Here is a 17,677-nt window from a genome sequence, read left to right as displayed (position 1 = left end):
AACATCTGAAATAAATCAAATATATTTAGAATGTATAAATCATTTATACATGACTCGAAAATGAGAATGTAATCCTTTTTTATGTTCCAATAAGCAGGGAGAGTTATACACCTTTCATTTATGGCAAGAAAACAACATTTTCTATCACTGAGTTTCACAATAATTACATTTTATTATAACTGAAATCAATAAATTCATTCGGCAACTAAGGTTGTGCTATATCATGGCTAGAATCATCAGGCACTGATGTCACTGCTGTATCATTGAGAAAATGTCCCATAGTATACGTGTATTGTTATGATAGTGACTGTGCTGTTTTATTTATTGTTAGGGGAATCCCGCACAACATTTCAAAGAGTTCCATCATCAGAGGTAACCTGGAGTCATGTGATGGGAAACATGACAAGTCTATAAAGGGCTCCTTATAGAAAATATGCAGACAAAGCAGGGATGTTTTTCATATTAACTTTATCCAGCATTTTCATTGGCTTGACCCTTAATCCATCTCAATGCAAACGGATCAAATTTAACCCAAGGGTAAAAGAGTTTCGTACAACCTCTAGGTAGAAGGGTTAAATGACTGTATTATGGTTTTCGTTCACCAGTATGTTTTTCTCCAATCTTTTCTTTATTGTGTGATTCCGCTGAACTGCACACAACATTGAAGGCAATTAAAAAAAATAAAGTATCGTATAGCGGACTCTGCTACTCCTGTGTCATTTTTTTTTCTTACATCATGTCTTACCTCAGGAGAGAAAAATGTCACTTAATTTGATGAGAAATTGTTAATCACACAACTGTCTTGAAATGAACAGGACTGTTAACTTGATCACAGCTATTTTTTCAAATGACCAAAGCTGTATACCATCCAGTAGGATAAAAGCTCTTTTAACATTTCTGACTCTCTGACAAACACACTATGACACTAACTGAGTGTTAAAACTGTGAGTTTATAACGGGGTCTGTGAGTTTTCACAGGACAGGGAGAGAGGAAGAGGAGGGCAGGGGGAGCAGAGGAAACAGGCTGAGGACAGGAAGGAAGGAAGGAAGGAGCTGAACAGGACAGGGTGGGATGGAGAATGAAGCCCCCACAGGAACAGACACAGATGGGAGGGACAGGAAACCTATAGCTGTAAAAAGGGAACATGCACACAAGACTGAGGTTTTTGCTGAGCCAGCAACAGTCTGAATTGATCCACACCTATGTACTACTTAATCTACTTCTTTACTACTCATCAATTTTTAATCAGAGACCCTTGTTGTGCAGAGGACTTTGATTGAAGACACTGATACATGGTTCAAATCGAATTCTGGAGGAGTTTTATGGTCTTTTTCGAGAAAGGATGAAAAGATTACAATTATTTTTGGAACAACAAAAACTATCATGAGTTTGATTTTAAGTTGATAGGATTGCCTTATATTTTCGCAGTGCGTGTCAGCTCATCTGTGTTTAAGATTTGATTCTTCCTAAAATATAAACTACGTGTTTAGGTTCAAATGCATTGTTCTCATGATGCTTTTGCTTGCTGCAAAGCTCTTTGTAAACCCATTTTAAAGGTGCTGTATAAATCACCTCAGACACCTAAATATAATTAACAACATAAAGACCTAGTCTAACTTCGAGGTAACAAGGACCTTATTATTATTATTAGGAATTATTTCATCATTTTGATTTTAAAATAAAGTTTATTATAATACTTTTGACTTTTTATTTTTTATTTTTTTTTACAAAAAAGGCATACATCCTATTTGTTGTGTTTATTTTTTCCCCTTAAAAGCTATTTAAATTAAACAAAAAGGCTTACATCTGGCTGAAGGTTGACACAATTCTGTGGTTTCTGACAATGAATGGCCACTAGCAGCTGATAAGAAGTTATAGGGTTCTCTTGAAAAAATAGGTAACATCTACACTGTTTATACAGTATAATTTGTGTCATCTCCATGATTGGTATACTGTAAACAACACATTAGCATTTATTATAATAAATAACTTTACAATGATAATGGAGTAGCCTAATTTGCCTGTTTAGTTTGTAAGGAAAATCCAGTGTCAAAATGTCAGAGGCAAACATAACATTGAAAATTAAATAGAAAATATAATATTGTACATACAAGCATATATGCAAAGATAATAGGCAATGAGGCTATGAAAAAATGAAATAATAGAGAAATTAAAAAATAGGTAGCCTAGGCCTATATCTTTTTCACACAACTTTATGATAGGCCTAGTTAACATGAAGCCAGAAATAAATTGTGTTTGTACATGTGTGTTTTCAGTGAATGTTTGCTCTTTTTAAAGTCTATGGTTCACAAAGAGTTAAATTCACACTATCCCGCAACAAACACAGGCAGTGATTGCATAGACGTCACCATGGCAACTAATCTAACACAGATGTGTACAGTACCAGTAACTCCTCTTCTGTTTCAACAAGCCCACTTCTCCAAACACCAAAGCAGTTTTACTCCAGATGTTGTTACTGAAACTCGTGTAAGCATCTACAGGCCACGTTTAAAGCATAGCGCATATTACGAACTGTTTATGCATTTTAAGTACGGACTTTTTACAGTATTTTGAAGTGTTGCATTAGCCAGCATGTCATCAGACATCCGATAGTTGGTGATGAGACAGTGTCGCCCTCATAAATGACAATAAATTGATTTTCTGTGGTAAAAAAAAACCCGAAGTGGAGGAATCCGCAGAGTATCATTGAACACCCTCTGATGTTTTCGTTGTAAGTGCGCATGCGCTCTGATTAAGGCGGAAGTAACAATCATGTCGTTAGAAGACCCGTTTTTCGTTGTGAAGGGGTAAGAATTTTACAAATAGAAGACCTAAAACTTACCGTTTCCTTTAGCCAATTCTAGTAGTTAAATGGTTGAAACCTAACTCGATACACAGTTGTTATGTTTCCATTAAAGAAAAAGTTGTTTTGCCAAAGTTAGCTCAGCGGCTAACTGTAGCTAACTAGCATCGGCGCTTCCAGCAGCAGGGTAGCCAGATTGCTGATGTTTGTTAGGCTTACTGAAGAAAGAGTAAGCTCTCAGATTTGATTTAGTAGCCGTCAGTGGAAACACCTTTCATGTTAGCTAGTTTGCTCGGCGCTGTGAAGTGAGAGATGGATGTGAAATCTAACTTGTGTGTTTGTTTTGGTTAAAGGGGGAGGGTCGCAGCAGACTACATCCAGGTGTCTGAACTAGTAAAGTCAACTAGCTGACAGCTCATGTTCTGCTTATGATTTGTTTGTTTGTGTGTGTGTGTGTGTGTGTGTGTGTGTAAACAAAGGGAGGTGCAGAAGGCCTTGTCCCGTGCTCGGAGCCTTTTTGATAGATGGGAGGAACTGTTGCAGGATGGGACACAGGTGAGAAGACCTCTTCGACCTTTAATCAGAATATCACCACATAAATCATAACCCCGAAAACCATGATCCTCTAACATACTACAATTTAGGTCCAAACAGTCCGTCCTGACTGTCTAAAACACCCTAAATAAATGTCATTATGATCATCATGAGTTAAAATATACTGTATGGTATCAAAGGAAGGTCATGACGTGATTTATCAGTAGAAGAAAGTAAAGCAAATTTAAGCAATTAAGCAATTTAAAATGTCATTGAATAAGGAGATGGTTTTACCAGTTTGTATTCATATATGCCACAGACAATGTTTCTTTGGGACATGAACTGGCGAACATCGTGAATGCAGATAATAAAACGACTCATTTGATTTTTGTTTTTAAAGAAAACATTTTTTCCAACGACTTCCCATGATTTTAAGCTTCCTCCGAATTCATGTTTTCTTTTCTTTTTTTGTGACGTTTTCACCATTCACAGACCAAGCAACTGTTGAATCATCAACAAAACAATGAACTAATGAACGGGTAATTCAAGTATTTGTAGCATACAGTCCCCAAAGTAGTCCTTACTTTGGTTTAAAACAACGATAACAAGAATTCTACACTCAAATAAACTCCATGTGCTGTTCAACGTTTGGTACGTAAGCCATGTAGTGAGATGATTTGCTCAATTAACTTTCTAAACATTTAAAGTTCTGTTGATGACATTATATTGGATGTTTTTTTTTTGTAGTTTTCATTGTTCGATGATATGACTCACCTGCAAGCCATTTAAAACACTACAGTCCTGTAGTGTGATGTTATGTGCATTCCTAACAAATCCCCGTTCAGGTTTTTGCAACACCATCTTGAAATCTATATTTAGCACAAACATCGTCTTTTACTCTGTCATTGTTGAGTGATGACTCACACACCCAGAGAAGAGAAGTATATTTAGTCACATGGTGTTTGCTGCTTTCTGTGTTTTCAGGTGAGTCGTGATGAACTAGACTGGAGCACCAATGAACTGAGGAACTGTCTGAGGGCCATAGACTGGGACCTGGAGGACCTCAGTGAAACCATCAGTATCCTTTGCACTGAAGAAAAAAACTAAAAAAAACCCACAACTCTTTTCACAATCGTCACGACCCCCACCCTATTAACATGACTAGTGGAAATGTCTTCAGCCAACCAGCCCACCCTCTTTTTGTATCTTTACAGGAAGTGACCAGTGCAAAACAGTCTTTGTCTTTTGTTTTCCTCTTTATAATAATAATATCAATGATAACAATAATAATACATTTGTTTTATATAGCGCTTATGACAAAAAGACAAAACAACAATCAGTAACCAAAACATAAACTATCAACGTAGGGGGGAAGGAGGGGACTTGGTGATTGTAGGTGATTTTAAAAAGGTGAGTTTTTAAAGATTTCTTCATGAGAATAAGTTTGAATAAATCAACAATTTTAGTTTTATTTCTCCCACAATAGATAGAACTTCTAAATGAATATGGATTTGAAACAACAATTCTGCCTGACAAATCTTTTTTTTTTTTGTCTTTTCCTTAATGAGAATTTTTTTCATTTGCATGTCGGGAGAAATGTTGCCTATAGTAAAGTCAACAAATGACTTAAACACCAAGGTTATATAAGTAGTGTGTAAAAGGTGGGACAGCTAATGTTAGCACACTTTGGTTAACTCGCAGGTTCATATTGCACATACTGTACATTGACATGGAAAGACGGTGATCTGAAAAAACATTGAGCTGTAGGCCTTTTTTCTTTTCTCGAGTCCTTCACTGAAACAGCTTTAAACGCAAGTAAACACGTAAACATGAGGTCAACACGGCTCCAACAACATTACAGCCAGCAGGACACTCGTGACTCAGTTTCACAGTTCTTTTACTTTACTTTTTTTATTCAATAAACTCCGTGGTCGCTCTTGATATGATGAGAGTCAAAGAGAGACTACAATAATGTCGACAATATGAAACACTTCACCAGGACTGCAAAGTTTTTCATTTTATTTTTTCAGTTAAATTGATATTGAAATAAAACTTAAAAGGAAGATTTATTTCTCTTCTCTACCAGTCGTCATCTTCTCCTTTGACAACCAGTTTGAACTGGATGTGTGTAAAATGAAATAAGACTTTAAAGTGACTTTAGAGAACCGTTTGGTGGATCACGTTGTCGACACGTTTGTCTCCAGAGTCAACATTCAGTTGGTCCAGATAAAGGTTCGAACCTTCAAGACTCCTGCAGTGTGTGTCAACAACCTCAGGTGACCAGTTGGTGTCTTTAACCTGCTCAGACATCGTGGAGTCGAACCCGGGGAAGTTTAAACTGGGAGACGATGAACTTCAGGAGAGGAGAGACTTTGTGGAGAGAACCAGGTCAGCCGTCCAGGTAAAGCAGAACTACTCTACTTTTTGTGGAGAAAATCAACGTGGGAAAAAAAAGAAGTGATCGCACTGACAAAAATGAAGTCATATCTTTGCAATTTGAAAGAATTTGACATTTTTAAACACAAGAAAAATCAAATATAATTCAAATGCTCCGAATAATAATGCAATCTGAGCTCTGACTATGACCTACATTTCCTTTGTTTGCCCTTAATTCTCTTGACTAATGTAATCATTGACTGAATTCTTTTCACGTTTCTCATGTGTTTTCTTTGAATTATTCATCACGTTTAAACCCTGCCCTGTGACTCTGCACAGTGCATGGAAAACATGACTGAACTAGAAATAAGAAAGAAGAATACAAACGTCAGACGATCAGTGGCGTCTAAATCATCAGATTTTCTAAGTATGGCAGCGTTTCTTTTTCACAGGAGCGTTTTATTGTGAAGGAGGCAAAACGGCTGGAGAGAGACACAAACATTACCAGGAAGGACTGTGTTTTGTTTTGGCAACTCGAGTGTTTCTAATAAAGACAAAGTCCGAGACGAGTCACAGGCGCAGCTGAAGCACAGAGGGGGGCGGGGTTTATTTCTGTTTTCACTGTTTGTGTTCTTATTGATCATCCATCAGTACCTGTCCGTCTCTTCATATGTTATCCAGCTGAACTGAATAAAACGTCCATGTTGAGGGCACGGCGGTAAAAATGACTCGCACGAGTCTGACGGTAAAAGGTCGAATCCTTCAAACAGACCTGAGGAAGAATGAGTCATTCGAGCCAAACGGAGAGCTTCCCTGAGACGGAACAAACCGTTTTCTGACGTTTCAAAGTCGCCCGCCAGCTTTTGTGGCGCAGACGAAGAAGAAGAGTTAACTGAACAAAGCTGTCTGCGCTGGTAGAGAGAACTTCACTGTGATAGAAAAATATCCAGTTGAAAAGGGGAAGTGTACATGAATCAACATTCAGAAGGATGTAAATGTACCCGAGTTAGCCCAACGGCTCTTTTTAACCAACAGTCCCTTTGAGGGATGTTGTTCGGCATCATAGAATGAAATATAACCTGCTAACATATGTTCATTAGTCATGCAGTGAGGATTAATTGCGTGTGTGTGTGTGTGTGTGTGTGCAGGAGATGAAGGATCAGTTGTGCAGCCCCTCTGCTGTCGCTCAGGCAGAGAAGAAGAACAGACAGGTTGGTGGATGTTTAAACTCACAAGTCCTTTAAATACACGAGATACAGAATACACTTAAATCAACAACAAGAAAACAAACTTTATCCAACGGGTTCATAAAAACATGACACTTTTCCACCTGATTCACCCAACCATTGATTTTGTCATGGTGTGAGTGCGGTCAGAGGCAGCTGTAAAATAAACCTTCGAACCCACATTGTTTCACCGCTTGGTCAACTTTTGTTTGCCAAAAGTTTTTTTTCTTTCCTCCTGCTAACATCATCTCCTGCATGTGTGTGTGTGTGTGTGTCCAGGCTCTGCTGACCTCGAGCGGTCAGGACAGGTCATTGGGATTGGAGGCTCATATGGTGTCTGCAAACTCCAGATACATCGAGGAGCAACAAGAGCAACAGCAGGTAAAGAGGGAGGGGAACAGGGCAGAAGACATGAACATAAAAAGATCCAAAAGCATAAAAAGAAGGCCCTGTTCTACAAATTAGAGATGAGGTTGCGTTGCGTGTTATTTAAGTGACGATCCTTTCTGTCAGCCTGATGCTCTTTTCTATTCAGTCATGTAAAAGATTTGGAAACGGATTCAAATAAAAGGTTTGTACGTTGTAGGACTGGGATTGAGAGCACAGTGAGAGATGATACTTCCTGCTGTGTCGCAGGGCTTTAATAAAAACGAGCTCTCCATCAACACACTAAGAGTCACGCTGTGAACAAAGTGACAGAGACTTAACGTGGGTGGAAAGTCGAGGGATTTTTTTTTTTTATTTATTTTTTTTTTTTTGCAATGTCAAAGCAAGAACAAGCCGGCGCGGCCCCGGGCGAGAGGCAGAAAATGGCTGGACGTCTTTGATAGATGACAGTGAACACTTCTGACTCTGTGGGGGATTCAACTTAAAATGTGTCAGTCTTCTTTTTTTTTTTTTACAAAAGTGCCTTGTAATAAAAACACTTTCAGTTTAACGTCAAAGTAGAACATGAGAACATCTGGACACATCAGTACGCTAGATTTAAACTTGAGGATTGTGATTTGATTCAAGAACTTTTTTTTTTGTATTGAATTAATTAAATATGGCTTCTTCACTTCCTGTCTGTTTTTTTCCCTGGTCTTTAAAGCCCCCCCTCCCCCAATAAAAAAATAAATAAAAATAACAGTGTTTGTTCACAGTCCTCAATCTGTAAGTGTGAAGTAAGAGTGTGGATCAGAGAGAACCACACAACACTATGTCAGCCAATCAGCCACAAGAAGCTGAGACATGACATCACAGTGATAAAGATTCAGATAGTGAGGCTTGTGTACACACAGGCGGTTGTGTGAGGTGTTCAGCTGCCTATAACAGCCTATTATTATCCTAATATCACAACATCTAAACCCTAAATGTGACGTATCAGCAGTTAGTGCTGAGGTACTCAAGTCCACCACTCGGGTTCATGTCTCTCTCTCTCTCTCTCTGTCTCTCTGTCTCTCTCTCTCTTTGTGTTTCAGCTGATCATGCAGGAGCAGGATGAGCAGCTGGAGTTGGTGTCAGGCAGCATCAGAGTCCTCAAAGACATGTCAGGACGCATCGGGGACGAGTTGGACGAGCAGGCCGTGTGAGTAAACGCCACCTACTCCTCAAGCACACACACCATGACACACAAACCCTTTTTCCCCCCCCTGTGACAGATAATGGCACTCGTATACTTGGTGTTCGTCTGTTTACAGCTCAAAGATAAGATCTTTAATGGCACATTTTTCACTTAAATAATTTGTAATCTTAAAATTTTATATTGATAAAAAAAAGTATGCATATGTATTTATTATAATGAGGTAGACTGAACCAGGTACGTGTTCAGGAAGTAGAACAGATAAAACTTTCTCATCAGGAAACACGGACTCACCTAGAGTCACCTAAGAGGCACCCTAACCCTCGAACTCTCCTCTAGCACCACCTTCAGGACAAACATCGTCACCCTCAGACAGACGTGCATCAGTAGAAAAAAGGCCCGTCAATACTTTTCTTTTTCGGAATCATTTGTCTAAGTCGCTGGATACCTTTGTTTGAGTGTCATTAATCAGCTTCCATGATGTGTGGAGGCTGTTCGACTCTGTTTCACTGACGGTGTGCTCCTCTTGTTGTTCAGCATGTTGGGGGACTTTGGAGACGAGATGGACCAGACGTCATCCCGGATGGATTCAGTGCTAAAGAAGCTGGAGAAGGTGTCACACATGACCAGCAGTAAGTGAAAGGAAACCAAGGAAACCGCCATGTTGATTGTGTTGTTTTATTTGCCCAGATCCAGAAATCAATTATTTCGACATGCACTGTGTCGTTCTCTCACTCTGTGGATTATTTTCAGCGAATAGTTTGGATTCTAAAATGTGCTCAAAGAGTTCATCGCTGTCTCCCTGAACATGAAGCGAAGTCGTCAAGGTTTTAACGTTAAAGAGCTGCTGATATTTAGGAGTGATCAGTAAACCAAATTGGTTTCACATGTGTCACTGATAGTAGTAAATATGGCGCGGGAGGCAGGTTAGCTGGTAAGCAGCTTATCACAAAGACCAGAAAAGGAAAGAGACAAAGACATAGCTGGTCCCAGAGTTTTTCCTTTTTAGATTTCTGACATTAGAAGTCTTCTCAGGTTAATGCTGCTGAATGTTTTTAACTGAACAACTCTGTGTTGACGTTTTGTTCCTTAGGTCGGAGACAGTGGTGCGCTATCGCCGTGCTTGTCGCCATACTGCTCGTTGTCCTCATCCTCTTCTTTGCCCTCTGATAACCGGTGACCTCTGACCTCTCGATGACTGCGTCCAGAGTCTCCTCTCTGATAAAGGACGGATGGAAAGATACAGGATCAAGGGACGTGTCCAAAGTGGTGACCAGCAGAGATCTGAATCCTCCTCTCTGCTTTAAATGATTTATCTGAATGAAGCTGCTTTCAGTAGAAGGGAAACTCCCCATGTGGTATTTTCAAACTGGTACATTTCGGTTCTTGATGGAAAAAAAAGTTTGGTACCGAACGAGAAAGGGCCCGGGCAGGAGAGTAAAAAGCATTTCAAGGCGTATCCAGGATGTTTCTTTACCGGTCATTACTAACACGGAGGTTTGAAACTCACATGAATCAAGCGTTTATTGACAGTTAACTTTGTTTTGTTGTTGAAACTGAAAATGTAAAACATTGTTTTGTAACGTTAGGAGTTGTCTTGTTTTTATAATCAGTGCTACCTTTTGAATGATGCTGACTTACAACTTCATTTTAAAGTGCTTTAAAGAAGAGAAAGTATCTGATGATAGACTGTAAAGTATTGGATCTTTACGAATCTTTCAGTCAGCCTGATTCTCGGCAGCGCTCACGCTGATCGATTGGGATTTAAAGAAACTGAGGTTTTTGTGTTTGAGGCCGACAGAAGCAGCGTGAGAGAGACAATGAGGGGAGGGACCGGGGGTTTTTCAGTGTTGCCTTAAATCTATTTTTTTATAATGTGACTGTGCAGTATGTTAATGTGCCTATATGTCCAAACCAGAGAGAGAATGTATCGGCAAGTATCAGAAGAGAGCAGAAATAGAGACACAAACATGACAGCAGCTGATCTCACTGATCAACAGATTGATGTATGGAAGGGGGACGTCGGCTGCATTGAAGCCTCTGAGTGAAGATGATACCACATGCAGATTTTTCCACACCATGCACAGATCCTAGATCTTCTTGCCAGCGGACAGCAACGCTTCCTTTCAACCCCCCCCCCCCCCGATCTGTCTCTTGACAGGTGATGTGAGGTCTGCAGTGTGCCGTCTTGGTGCCCTGCAGGCGGGCGAAGCACACGATTGGCTGTGGCTTTGTTCCTCTCACTGGAGCGATGAGAGACAACCTTGGCTGGGAGCGAATGGGTTCGCCTGTTTTATTGAAAAGCTTTTGCTAATGAGAGGGCGAATAGTTGCTGGGCAGGATGCCTCTGACAGAAGCCTTCATTTAGGCTCACAGCGCCCTCTTCTGGACTCTACAGGCTATGTATTCTCTTTGTGTCATGTCAGGTGATGCTGCCCACGCTAGGGTGTGTGCAGTACTGTATAATATTATATACTGTAAAGGATAATGCTTTTAAGTTGTGTGAATTACATGTTTCCTCTACACTCGGATGTTTAATCCTGTCTGATTTGTTTCACTTTTGACTCCAAGTTACAGAGAAAATTGTTAATTTAAAAGCAAAATTTTATTTGTACTCATTCTACACCAAAAAAAAGTCCAAAGTCGCTGTCTCTCACGGATGTCTTTTCCTTAGAGCTCGTATTTCCTCCCCTGTTCGTGTGTGCTTTTAATGTCCTCTTACATATTCACGGCCTCACCCCCTAAACGCTTCAGTGAGGAAAATGAAGTGAAAAAGGGCTGCGAGCATAAATGAAGCACTCGAGTGATTTTCAGTCGTGAGTCAATGCAAGACCTCACGCAAAGCAGAGGTCTGTGGGGCTAAAGGCAGCTTTAACCACACTGCTTTAATTTTCCTGTAAAGTTAAAGTGTTTTCTGTTTGGATTGAACTTCAAAGGACAATCCTGAACTGTCACACCTGCATCAGTTGTTTTAGCTCATGTTGAGAGTCAAATGACCATGACAGATTTATTTATACAGCATGTCCTAAATGAGCACTTTGTGAAGGGCTGTACACAGACCCGTCGCCAGACCTTTGTCTTAGGGGGGGGCATATGAAATGCATGGGGGGACACAATTATTATCAGCCAGTACGCACATTTTAATAATCCTATACTGTATTCGCGCAGCACGCAAACATCACGTTAAACATAACCAACTGCAATATGACCCGGTACACTAATAAATGATACTGTAGTCATGTATTCAATATAAATGCATCCTTGATTTTGTGGCAATTATTTAAGTAACTTTCAAACAAAAATGTTTAAGATAGTATCTGATTATTTTAGTTGCAGTAAATATAATCTGTTTAGGTAATTCTAAATTAAGAGAATTTTTAATGAATCCAACTCAACAGAATTTGTCAGTTTTTAGTTGAAGAGCACTTCCTGTTATTTTGCACCTTTTTTTCTGCTTTTGAATTCAGCAACTATCGTCTGGTCACAGGACATAAGAAAGTGTGAATAATTTAACTCAACAATTTCATTTGGTTGACAAAGGAGAGTTATGTTATACTGTAATGTTAATGACAACTTGTGGGTGTATGCTGCGCGTAATATTTACAGTCTATGATGCTACCTTACAAAACGAAATAAGCAAGCAAAGTAATCCAGAGAGACAGAGACACTGTTGAGGTAAATTATGCATGTTGTGTTAATGTAGGTTATAGTGTGATGATACTGCACCACAATATCAGAAAGATATCAGGAGTATTTGCACAAAGAAAACAATAAGCTTTATTTTGAAAGTTAAATTGTAAGCAATTGCTGTTAATCTGCGGCCAATTTTCTACACTAAAATACTGTTTTGATCTAAAACACTTAAGAACTGTAGTTAGCAATGCATTGTGGGATGGTTACCTTGAAGCAAACTGACAAAGGCCATAAACAGTATACTGATGTTTTAAATTACAGGACACTACAGTATTATTATTTTTTTATAAAAAAAGAGGGTGTTGCCTTGAGAACTTGGAGCGTGATCACTCGTGTGGTATGTTAAGTTGTTTTTTGTTTCTAAACATGCTACTGCTTATTTTTCTCAGTTTTCTTTATTAAAATACATAAAGACATCAACTCCTGAATGGAGACTCTTTGGAGGATCATTTGAATTGCAGTTTTCAGAGAAGGAAACAATATGAAGGACATGTGCTACAAACCAACGAGACCTGCTTCATCAACATGCATTGGATTTTAAAACTACAAATTAGACTCTTATTGATATCTTGTTTCATTGATATTGTGGAGGATGTTTGATACAGACAGATCCTCAGTAGCATTAGCTTGTCTAGGTATTGATTTTAACAAGTAATTTATGAGTGAGGCTTAGATTTACATCGTGTAAAAATATCTATCTGGGCTTTAACAATATATTTAAATAGGTACAGTATAAACATTAAGACTTAAAGAGATAAAGACAGCCTAAGCTTGGAGCGATGAATTATTATAAATTAATATAACTGATGTGCTTTAGTGAAGCCTATTGTGCGATTCAGGTAGTAAGTTGTTCTTTGATTTATTCACCAGATTGAAGAAGGAGACAAACGCAAATGCACAGATTACTGTCGTTAAAAAAAGGTTGCTATAAAAAATATTAGAGGTGGGACTTGATTAAAAAAATTTAACTAATTAACTCAGGACTTTCTAATTAATTAATTGAAATGAATCGCATTTTAAGTGCATCACAATATTTGCCCTAAAAAGCAACACTTTTCAATCTAAATGGATTTTAGTGGATGAATGAATACAATGCATGCAATTTTACTTGCTTCTCAGTTTCATAAAGCTGTTGGATCTTGTTTGAAATTAGTTTTTCTGCACAGCAGTTGGAAAGTTGGTTCAATCGTTGCTATCTTTAGTACATTTTCTAACCCTGTATCTTCTATCACTAATAGATAGATAGATAGATAGATAGATACTTTATTGATCCCGAGGGAAATTCAAGGCATCCAGTAGCAGTATACAGACAGGCAGGACACAAGACATTAGTTACAATACACACCTGCTGTCCCCCCTCCCCTCTGTATACAATAATCCCCCAAACAAGATTTAGGAGCCCCTATGTGACTAAGAGTAAACATAATTACAGGTTAAACCTGTGCAGTTAGCATTAGCATTAGACTTAAACTTATATAGCATGTACATAACCTGTGAAGGAGAGAAAAACATGTGCTGATTAAAAGAGACCTGACAGTTAAAGAGCCTGAGAAACAAAGTGCTGACCTTCTAGAAACTAATTACATGTGCATGTACAGAGGTGTTTGAGGTAGTGCCAGAGGTGTGAGTACAGTCATTAAACCGTCAATGCAGGGATGCAGGCTGGGCCATTAAAGTACTCAGCAACATAAAGGTGTGATTAGCATTAAGTCTCCAAAACAGTAAGGTGAAACCAGGAGTGATTAGGGTGATTGCCATTAAAGTACCCAACTATTGAGGAGCAGATTAGCATTAAGTGTCAAAGACAATAGAGTGAAACTTGACCTAGTTAGGGTGATAAAAGGGGGGGGGGGGAAAGTAAAAAATGAGTCCAGGGTTCACCGTGTGCTTCTTCCCTGCCGTGACAGTGAAGTGTTGTACAGTCTTATGGCCAGGGGGACAAAAGAGTTCTTGAGTCAAGTGGTCTAATAGTGGTCTACATTCCAGAGCAACAAATTTAGCGAGTGAATTTCTAAGTTTATCAGACGTTGAGTTACTAATTTTGGTCCTGAAGCCAGTCATTTGGTCGAGTTTAGGCTTCTTGTTTGTACTTATGGCGGAGCTAGCACAGAGCGAGTGTGGAGCAATGACAACAGTTCTGCGCTGTTTATAAGGAAAACTGTGATTAAATTAGTTTATTTTAATTAATTAATCGTAATCAATTGGTTAAAGTCCCATCCCTAAACGAAATACACATTATTAACTAAATGGTAAATGCTGACTTACTCCAAATATATAAAAAATAATACATAGTTGTCGCTAATGCTTTGCTACATTCTAATGTTATGCTACATGCTATGTTACCTCAGTTGCATTGCATAAAACATAGCAACAAGGCTAATGCTCAAGCTAAGCAACATGCTATGCTACATCACAAGCTCAGAGGAAATGTATGACACAAAACACCCAGGCTAATGCTAACGCTACACATAGTCATGTAAGTACATGCTCATACTTCTAAGAAATGCTGCAGCTACATGCCAACAGAATGACAAAAGGCTAACCACATTACAAATGCATGTGGTAATTGCAATGTTTAAACAGGAAAGAACACCTATATTAGACTAGTTTACATGTTGAGCTTTTGGGGACTCAGACTGTACTTTGATACACATTACACATTGACTATTGTACAACAAAATATTTTATTTATTGTTACACATCAAATTTTTACCACTTGGTCTCTGTGTTTATCACGAAACACAGAGGACCAAGCTCTGCACCATGGGCAATAGGGCTTTCTCTGTTGTTGCCCCAAGAATGTGGAACACTCTCCCTGAGCACCTGAAGGCCCCACAGTCTACAGCTACTTTTTAAAAAAGCCTAAAGACTCATCTTTTAGAAAAGCCTTCCTGTAACTTTTGCTTTATGTTTTATTTACCGTTTTATCCTTTTAAACTCTGTAGCACTTTGAGATTTTAAAAATGTTAAGTGCTTTACAAATAACATTTATTATTATTATTAATAAATATATCTTGCCGGTCACCTGTTGCTCCATAGACTTGAGTGCACTATTCTCTTTCATCCAGTGCCAAACAGAGCTGAATATATATTGCATCATCTATGGACAAGAGTCAGTGTTGCAGCTAGTGGTTGCCCAAGCAGCTGGAAACACCATGCCTGCCTTTGAGTCATCTGGGCTCTGAGCTCCACTTTAACCACTACCCATTATTGTCAGCCCATTTTAACGCCTTGGGATGGACATAGTTGGTCCTGTAGAGAGATGCAAAACAGGAAACCATTATATGCTAGTTATAACAGGCTATTCTACCAAATATCCAGAAGTCTTTCCATTGAAATGCACAGAGGCAAAATAAGTTGCTGTGAAATATTAACTAATTAGGGAACTAACTTTATACTTTATGTCTACTCTGCTGAAACAGATGTACCAGTTACTTGGTATCAGGAGACTCAGGATCACAGCAGATCATCCTTAAACAGATAGGCTAACGTACAGTAGTACTTTAACCAGACCAAGTTTGCACACAACACTGGTACAGACTGGAATCAATGGCTGCTCTACCTCTTTGCATGCAGGTAAGTACCACAATCCTCCACTAGTTTCTCTTTTGTATGGACATGAAGTTTGGGGCCCATTTGCACTGTTAAGAGCGATCTGGGAGGGAGGCAAGGGGAGGGGGTATCTGTTAACGTTGTATTCTGTGTAATCCAGATGAGAGAGCGGCTGGAGAAAATGGAAGAGCTGGCCCAATCGCACATGGCGGACACCCAGCAGCAACAAGTCCTGTTATGACAAGTTAGACAGGCCAGAACCTTTGACCCAGGACAGAAACTCTTGGTGTTCCTACCTGGTGATAGAAGTGTGCTGGATGAAGAAGTGGATGAGCAATACTTAACTCTCTAGTGACCTGGTAGACCATGATCTCAGATGGCAAACTGCTTCAGGTGAGATCTACCTGTAATTCAGAAGTTTTCCATGAAAATCCCTTGAACAAATATTGTTGAGTATGACATTGTTGTGAGAGAAGGTGCAAAGATGAGAGGTGTAAAATTTAAGTTACAGGATCCCTGGGCGGCTGCTGGCCTCACTGAGGAGGGAGGTATTAGTCCACTGCCCAGAGAGCAGAAGACAGTCCCCTGAAACTATCCTTCATGAAACTGCCTTTATTAAAAGTCTTGTTTTGCCATTATCAGTTATTTTTCTTTCTTGTTGGCCTGGGTCGACCAGAGAAATTCTCAGCTGGGCTCTTTGTATTACCTGTGATCAACCTGCAATAAACCAGCTTTTGACTTGATCTCATTTGGTCGCGATCTTCCTTTCAGATAAGACGACACAACCTAAAAATCTTTCAACTGGTGACCCCGATGTGATGTCTGATTGACAAGACGAGTCTGAAGTTAAAAGGAAAAGGAAGACAGGGATTTTCATCTAAACTGGCATATTTCTGACGTATATTGACATCGTAGAGACTTCCCAGGGAAGACTTGAATTTGTGTAAATATCACACGGTCATTGTCAATCATATTGGAAACAAAGGGTGGTAATAGGTAACTAGTGGGATATACATTGTGAATTAGAAATGAGGGTGTGGTCACTACGGTCCGAATTCAAAGCTAATCCGGAGGATCTAAGATTGGAGGGCCCGGACTCTCAAATTAGTTGAGAGCCTAGAAACTTGGCCTTCACTCCTTGATCGGTAATGCATCATCAAATGTATTGGTGAGACATTATTCGGACTAAATTGATTCACACGTGTATGATCTGTTTGACCCTTACATAAATTAATAATGGCAGAAAAGTGATTGAAAAGTGGGAGGATGGAAAGCCCAGCATGGTTTTGTTGGCATTGCTTACCATATGGCAATCATGGAAACAGGAGTTTGAAATGAAAGACAGAGAAAAGGCTAAATTTTATGCTCCAAACTTTTAAAACTAAAAAGTAAAATGTTTGTCTATGTTTATACATATTTTAAAAACATTGTTTTACACTGTTTACACAAAACAATTAACAAATTCTAAGCTATATATTTTAAATTTAAAAGCAATTTTTGCACAGTTAAAAACAAACAAGCTAAATGTCTTTAAATCTTTGTTTGTATTAAATATTTTGAAAGCAATGGTTACACTGTTACAAAACAATTAAAATACCTTTTAAGCTGTATATTTTGAAAAATGTTAAATTAATGTTTGCATAGTTAAAACCCACAAGTAAAATGTACTTGTATACATATTTTAAAAGCAATTTTTTTAACTGTTTAAAAACAATCTTTCAATCTCGTGTTTATTCAGTGTTTTGTCAACTGTTGCAATCTCACAATGATTCAAGAGGTACGTTTAGACTTTCAGACAGTTCATTTTATTAGTTTCTTTTGTAATGGTTTAGATATTATGCCCAGTTGGAAAAGTGTGTGTTCACAAGCACAAGTGAATAGACACTTTTTCAACTGGGCATAATATCTAAACTGTTAAAAAGAAACTAGTA

General features: G+C 38.7%; 1 protein-coding gene across 1 annotated transcript; it reads left to right on the top strand.

The window, feature by feature from the left end:
* Nucleotides 1-2,699: 2,699 nt before the first annotated feature.
* stx10 (syntaxin 10) lies at nucleotides 2,700-11,039 on the top strand. Its single transcript, XM_079338654.1, has 9 exons — nucleotides 2,700-2,808; nucleotides 3,284-3,359; nucleotides 4,323-4,416; nucleotides 5,645-5,739; nucleotides 6,863-6,925; nucleotides 7,220-7,321; nucleotides 8,401-8,507; nucleotides 9,039-9,133; nucleotides 9,595-11,039. Exons 1-9 carry the CDS (start codon nucleotides 2,774-2,776, stop codon nucleotides 9,669-9,671), a joined length of 744 nt encoding a protein of 247 aa, XP_079194780.1. The 5' UTR covers nucleotides 2,700-2,773; the 3' UTR covers nucleotides 9,672-11,039.
* Nucleotides 11,040-17,677: the final 6,638 nt, after the last annotated feature.

The sequence above is a fragment of the Symphodus melops genome (genome assembly GCF_947650265.1).
Source record: "Symphodus melops genome assembly, chromosome: 2".
Taxonomy (NCBI): Eukaryota; Metazoa; Chordata; class Actinopteri; order Labriformes; family Labridae; genus Symphodus; species Symphodus melops.
Note: the sequence above shows the minus strand (reverse complement) of the source record. Positions and strands in the feature narration are given on the sequence as shown.